General features: G+C 55.8%; 1 protein-coding gene across 1 annotated transcript in view; it reads left to right on the plus strand.

Moving 5' to 3' along the window:
- Window positions 1-6499, plus strand: part of LOC104412215 (brother of CDO-like) — a gene marked incomplete at its 3' end in the record, with an annotated part of 11461 nt that extends 4962 nt beyond the window's left edge. The window contains exons 3-6 of the mRNA XM_010022854.1: window positions 4185-4331; window positions 4784-4927; window positions 5341-5634; window positions 6426-6499. Of these exons, the coding sequence (XP_010021156.1) occupies window positions 4185-4331; window positions 4784-4927; window positions 5341-5634; window positions 6426-6499 (659 nt within the window). The remainder of the gene's footprint in view (window positions 1-4184; window positions 4332-4783; window positions 4928-5340; window positions 5635-6425) is intronic.
- Window positions 6500-6547: the final 48 nt, after the last annotated feature.

The raw sequence follows: 6547 nt of genomic DNA on the forward strand, positions 1-6547 counted from the left end.
GGCCCCCACCGCACAGCTCTCACAGGCAGTGACCCTGCGCCGGGTCGGGCTGGGCATCCCCCAGGAGCCTGCAGCTGCGTTCTGGAGACAGCCCCATTCATTTTCCTCCAGCCGGGCCTCTCCTCTGACGGCTCTCCAGAGGGGAAGGCGAGAGGAAGGGAGGGAAGGGGGTGGCTGCGTGTTGGAAAAGCATTTGCTGAGCAGGCACGGGGGCTGTGGCCCCAGGGGCAGAGGTGGTGTGAGGAGGGGAGAGAAGGAAAACACAGGTGGTGTTCGGTGAGCCAGAGGAGCTGTGGCACGAGGGCTGTGAGACGGGCCTGAGGCCATGTCGGGGAATGGGACCGAGGCATGGCGAGAGGGATGTGCTTGGGGTGTATGAGCAGGCTGGGGGCCTGGAGCTGCGCCCGTCCCTGTGGGACGGGAGGGAGCTGGTGGTGACAGCACCAGTGCCCAGGCTGCTGTGGTGCTGACCAGGCAGGGAGCAGAGCCATGACCCCAGGGTGCACTGACAGCTGAGGGGGCTTTAGTGGAAGGTGACTTCCCCAAGGCTGTGGGACCCTTGTCCCTGCCCATTCCCATTCTCAGGGTCACTCCTTTCCCTCCCTCACCTTTCACTACTGCAGGGAGGACTTTCACCTTGAGGGCTGGCATTTTATTTACTACTGCTTCTTCTCCAAAGTTATTTATGGTGTCCCATTCATTTAATCCTTTCTGTCTCGCCTGCCTCGGTGCTTGGCCCCCAGCCCTGGGATTCCGCTGGTTTCCTCCCCGACGACAGCGGCACAGCTAGCCACAGGGCTGACCCTCCCTGTGCCCCAGCTCACCCCGTCGTGCCTCGGAGTGGGGCACGGATGGACACGAGCAATGGCCTCTGTTTGCACTCCCTTCTCAACAAAAAAGAGAAAAGGGAAAAAATCCGTGCTGTTATCCCAGCACGGCTCTGTCTGTCTGCAGCACCTCCCACCGGTGGCTGGTGGATGAGGGCTTACTGCTTCCCTGTGGTCAAGCGTGTCTTTTAAGGACAGGGACATGGGCTGGCACGCCGGGCGCCGCCGTATGAGAAGGAAAACCCAGCCAGTGGAGAGGGGATGTGGTTTCTCACAGCTGCAGTGGGAGTGAGGCTCCGGGTGCAAATTGCATGTTAGACATGGGGCACGGCTGCTCCTGGGCAGCCAAAGGGGTGAGCACTGCATCCCCCAGTGCTGCCCCTCTCCTCCACCCCCCTGCACTGCTTTGCCTGGTGGGGGGAGGTATGTGTGGCCCCCCACATCTTGGGGTGGCTCATTTGAAGCTCCAGGATGAAGCTGGTTGTCCCAGCCTAGTGCAGCACTCTCTGTTTTGCTGTGCTGGGACCAAGTGCAATGGGAGGTGTGAAGGGGGTCTCATCCCATGCACAGGGGGGGATGGGGGTGCCCCCAACCACCCCTCACCTGCTCTGGCCAACCCATCGGTGTTAATGGACGGCTGTATGCGCCAGTACCAGCTGGGAGTGGGGCCAAAACTCACTGGCAAATAAAACAGGCTTGTTCACTGTGGGGGAGCAGGAATTTGGGGGAGTAGTTTGGCAGGACGCTTGTACACTTGTGTGTTGGAAAACGGCTTGTCCCAGTACCCACCTGATGTTTTCCTCCTCTCCCCTGCTGGTTTCACTCCACTTCTCCCGCAGTGCCCAGGTCTTGCTCCTGCAGCCACCCCAGGATCCCTTTCCTCCATCCATTCTCCCTCCATCCACAGCTTTGCCCTTCGTCTCCCGCAGTCAGGCTGGGATGGGAAGGCAGGAAGCACTGGGGATCCAGCTCCTTGCCCTGTGGGGCTGCAGCGCTCACAGCCGTGTATCCCTGGCAGGGGGACATCACTTCTATCTTCAGGAGCACGGTGCTCCCCAGTGGGCTGCACTGTGCTAGGGCCGTGGGTCTGCTCTTCCTTCTGAGCCCCTTCTTCTCTTTGGGATCTGTGTGTGTGTGCACGTGTGTGTGTGCAGATCCCTGCCAGCATTGCTGGAGCCTATGCCTTGGCTCTGAGATCTTAATTTAGCTGTGATGAATCCAGACCACCAAGGCGCACATTAATTTTCCTAATGCTCGTTTATATTTTGTTGATCGGAGAAATATGCGTGATGTGGGCAGGCAGACTCCGGGCTCTCGACTCTTCTCCACCTCTTTCCATTTCTGTGGCTCTTACTATTTTATTCCTTGATCGAATACAAAAAGCAAAGAGGAGAAAAGACCCAGCAAGCACCCTTCCCCTCCCCAGCAGTAACTTTCCTTGTTGGAGGAGTGCGAGCCAGCTTTTCACAAGTGAAGAGTTAACCTTCATCTGGCTTTAGTACCCAGTGGAAACATGGCTCCCCTCCTCAGCTTGTCTTAAAGGATTAATCACATTTCTGAAGTTCACCCGTATTCCTTCTTTTTATTATTATTATTTTAATTGAACGGTGCCAGGACATTCCAGCAGTATGAAGCATGTTCGCTGCAAATCATTTTTATGACATTGCAAAACCTCCCCTTTTCTTTTCAACCTCCTCCCCTCTGCTCAGATCTGGGCCCGGGACGCTGGCTCCCCCCGGCAGCCGCCCGGCAGCCCCTCCGCGCCGCGCTCAGGGAGGCTTTCTCACCGCCCTGCCAAGAGAGCTGGTTTTTATTTAAACTCCATAAAGGATCTTGCTTTAATCAGAAAGTCTGCTTGAGAAATTTCATGTCACTTTTCCATGACTGTGGGTGGGAGAAGCTTGGAGCCAGAGTTGTCTTTTTGCTCTTGGAGCACTGCTGCATTTCCCAGAGAACAAAAACACATTGCTGCCAAGGGAGGCTGCCTGCCGTCTGCCCGCCCACAGCCCTCCTGCTTCCCCCCTCCAGCTCTCCGCACTGCCCGAGGTCATGGGTGCCATGTCTTGGGATGGGTTTCGAGGGGCGAGGGAGCTGTTGACAGCGTGGCCGTGCTGTACCGTGGCGACGGACGTGACGCGCTGCCTGAGTGTGGGGTTTTGAAAGGACGTGTGGTCCCGGCCGGATTTGGCGGCACGCCGCTCGGGGGACGTGTGCTAGTGCTGGGTCCCGGGCAAGATGCGCTGGCTTGAGCCTTGACGTGACAGTGAGACTCGTGACGGGCTGCAGAGTGTGCAGTTGTCACTAGTGGTCGCCTGGGCTGGTGCACAGCACTGTAAAAATGTGCGCTCAGGACTTTCTTCCTGGCACCAACCTTTCTCCCTCCCAGCACAGGCTGGCTGAGAGAGATTTTGGGCTTGCAGTGCACCACCAAGGTTTGTCATTGTGCCCAGGGGGAGCGGGGACCGGTTTCACCATGAGGAAGCTCGGTGGGTCCAGGTTGGTGTGCTCCCTGTGGGGTTTCACCACAGTCCACTGCTCCTGCTTTCAGAAGCAGGGAAAAGAAAACAAGCAGTCACGCACCCGTTCCTCCCCACCCCTGTGCTTCCAGTCCTGCTGCCTTCATCGGCCCTGTCAGGGGAATAACCCCCATCGCAGCCTCATAGGGTGACACATGCTGGGACAGGGTGTTTTCACAGGAGGGGCAGCTGTGCCGTGCAGAGGATCCACTTTTCCTTGCAATTCCCTGTTCTTTGAACTGGGGTGTGGGCACTGCTTGGGCACACACGGAAGGATCGTGGTTAACCATCCTCAGCCATGAGATGCTTGTTGGGAGCAAGAGTGCCTGGAGTGGAGATGCAGATTGCTCAGACTCCAGAGGAGCTCAGAGCAGCTCTGGGAACATCCAGCATTCATGCACCTTCTCCCAGTGTGTCACCCGGCATCTGTACACCCTTGAATGGGCTCCCTGACTTACCACTGCAAAGTCAGCTTCTTGCTGGCAGGACAGCAGCTGCGTTTGAAATAGCAGGCAGCAGAAGGACCACTTTTGGCCACCCTTCAGTGCTGCAGTAAGTTGGCTCTTCTCTTACTTTTGGACCAGGATTTTTCGCACGCAGTTTCTCAGCCATGGAGCAGGAGGTTTCTCTAGAAGCTGTCTTTTAAGTTACCCTTTTTGTAGTAAGGAAGAGGAGAAAAACAGTAAAGCTCTGAAACCAGGCCAGTTTCCCTAACTGCTGGGGACGGAGCAGTCCTCTGCCGGCACTGCAGTGAAACAGCCCTGGGTCTACAGCGGGAGGATGAGCTGGCACCAAAATGCTGAGCCAGCCACTGAGATGCCCTGTCATTTGCTCTCTGCAGATCTCAAAGATTTCAAGTTTGATGGCCAGCATGTGATTGAGGTGGATGAAGGGAACACAGCTGTGATCGCCTGTGACCTGCCTGAAAGTCACCCCAAGGCCCAGGTCCGCTACAGCGTGAAGCAGGAGTGGCTTGAGGCCTCCCGAGGTGAGTGCCGCAGGGGTCTGTCCCCCTGGGTCCCCTCCCTGGACTCTGCCTGCTGCCTCCTTATTGTCCCTTTGCTGCTGGTCTGAGCACAGGTTAGTTTAAGAGCCCCTGCCACGTCTCCCTCATACCCCTGCTCCCTAGGACTGGGGAGCCACGTCTGCATATAGGCAAAAGGAAGCAGAATTAGGTGATGCACAATGTCACTCTTCACTGGACATCTCCATGTGTCTGTGAAGCATTCTTTTAGCCCAGCCTAGATAAAGGCAGCTTTGAATTTTGTGAAATGTCTTTAATTTGGATCTGAATTTTGCAGCTTCACTTCATCTGCTGCATGTACCTGTGACGAGCTAGCTTCACCTGAGGCTCTGTTCCTTCCATCATTGCACCATTGCTCCCCCTGATATTCTGGGTAGGAGCACATTTTGTGACCACGTCCCCTTCTCTCTCTACAGACAATTACCTTATCATGCCATCCGGGAACCTTCAGATTGTCAATGCCAGCCAGGAGGATGAGGGGACTTACAAATGTGCTGCCTACAACCCTGTGACACAGGAGGTGAAAACCTCTGTCTCCAGCGAGAGGCTCCGTGTGAGACGTAAGCTGCTCTCCCTTCACTGCACGTCTCCATAGCACTTCCAGCCCTGGGAGCACATACTGGCGCTGTTGCAGCTGGTTTTCTCTGTGAACCGGCATTATCAGTTGCTGGGAAAACTACCCAGCAGCAGAAGGCCCCAAGGCTCCTGGGGTGTGTGTGCAACCTGGGGATTGCTGTACCTCCTCAGGATTTGTTCTTGGTGATGGCGAGCAAAAGCCATTAGCCTTTCAGCAAGACCACTTACTGTGTGCACGCATTCCTTAAGGAATGTCCCCTTTGGCTTGTGTTGCCATTTATCCACCCCAGTGCAGGGGAGCTATGGACTAGCCGTATACCCCTACCTGCACTCTGCACAGGGTGCTTTCCCTCCAGCCACCTTCCGTCCCACCCACCTCCTTCCTCCTCCTCTCCAGGCTCCACAGCGGAGGCAGCCCGGATCATCTACCCCCCTGAAGCTCAGACCATCATTGTCACCAAGGGCCAGAGCCTCATCCTGGAGTGTGTGGCCAGCGGGATCCCCCCACCGCGAGTCACCTGGGCCAAAGACGGCTCCAGCGTCTCCGCGTACAACAAGACACGCTTCCTGCTCAGCAACCTCCTGATCGACCCCACGAGTGAGGAGGACTCGGGCACCTACAGCTGCACGGCTGACAATGGGGTTGGGGAGACCGGAGCTGCATTCATCTTCTACAATGTGCAGGTGTTTGGTGAGTGCTACTCTAGCCCGTGTTTCAGGAAGGGCTTGGACCTTCTCCCCTGCTTTCGGCAGAAAATGCTAATGCTGCTGTACTCTTCTTCTCACTGGACAAACCACCATGTAATGAAAACCCCTACTTGTGGTTCCAGTTTCTAGGAGATGGGTCAGATTCTTCCTTGAGAGTGATAGTTCTTCCTTTCTGGTTCCCACCATGGGCTGGAGATGATGGATCCTCCCTTCCTCTTCCTTCAGCAGAAGCTCTTCTTTTGTCATTTGTAGCACTGGGTTTGCTCTAACACTTTCTTGTGGAGAACTGGCTGCTGCTTAGACATGTTTGACATCAGCATAGGGAAGATATCAGAGTGTATTGCTTTCTGTTCTGTTCTATAGGGAAGCTGTCTATGGGATGAGAAATATAAGGGGCACTACACCGTAGATACTTCTAGCATGCATCGTTCCCTTTCTCGCATGTATTAGGGAGGCTAAACCCAAGTTTTATTGGATTGCATTTCACCCAGATGCTGGCATGCTGTTTTGGCACAAGCACAGTCTTCACAGAGTAGCACTTCAGCTCAGAAAAACGGGACTTGTAGGTGCCTGCTAGCATCTGAGAGGGGCAGATGGCTTTGGGCCACTTCTCCTTGTGATTCACATGGATGCTGAAGGGGAGGCGCAATGAAGCGGATGCCTGTGGGCCCCCTCAAAAGGACTGGGATTTGGGGGTGGGGTAAGGATACATCATTCCACCCTCGCCCCTGCTCTCTGCTAAATGGCACTCAGCAGTGTTTTTCCCCTGCACAGAACCCCCCGAGGTCACCATGGAGCTGTCCCAGCAGATCATCCCCTGGGGCCAGAGCGCCAAGTTCACGTGCGAGGTGCGAGGGAACCCGCAGCCCTCGGTCGTGTGGCTGCGCAACGCCGTG

Source organism: Nestor notabilis, unplaced genomic scaffold (genome assembly GCF_000696875.1).
Source record: "Nestor notabilis isolate BGI_N333 unplaced genomic scaffold, ASM69687v1 scaffold21269, whole genome shotgun sequence".
Taxonomy (NCBI): domain Eukaryota; kingdom Metazoa; phylum Chordata; class Aves; order Psittaciformes; family Psittacidae; genus Nestor; species Nestor notabilis.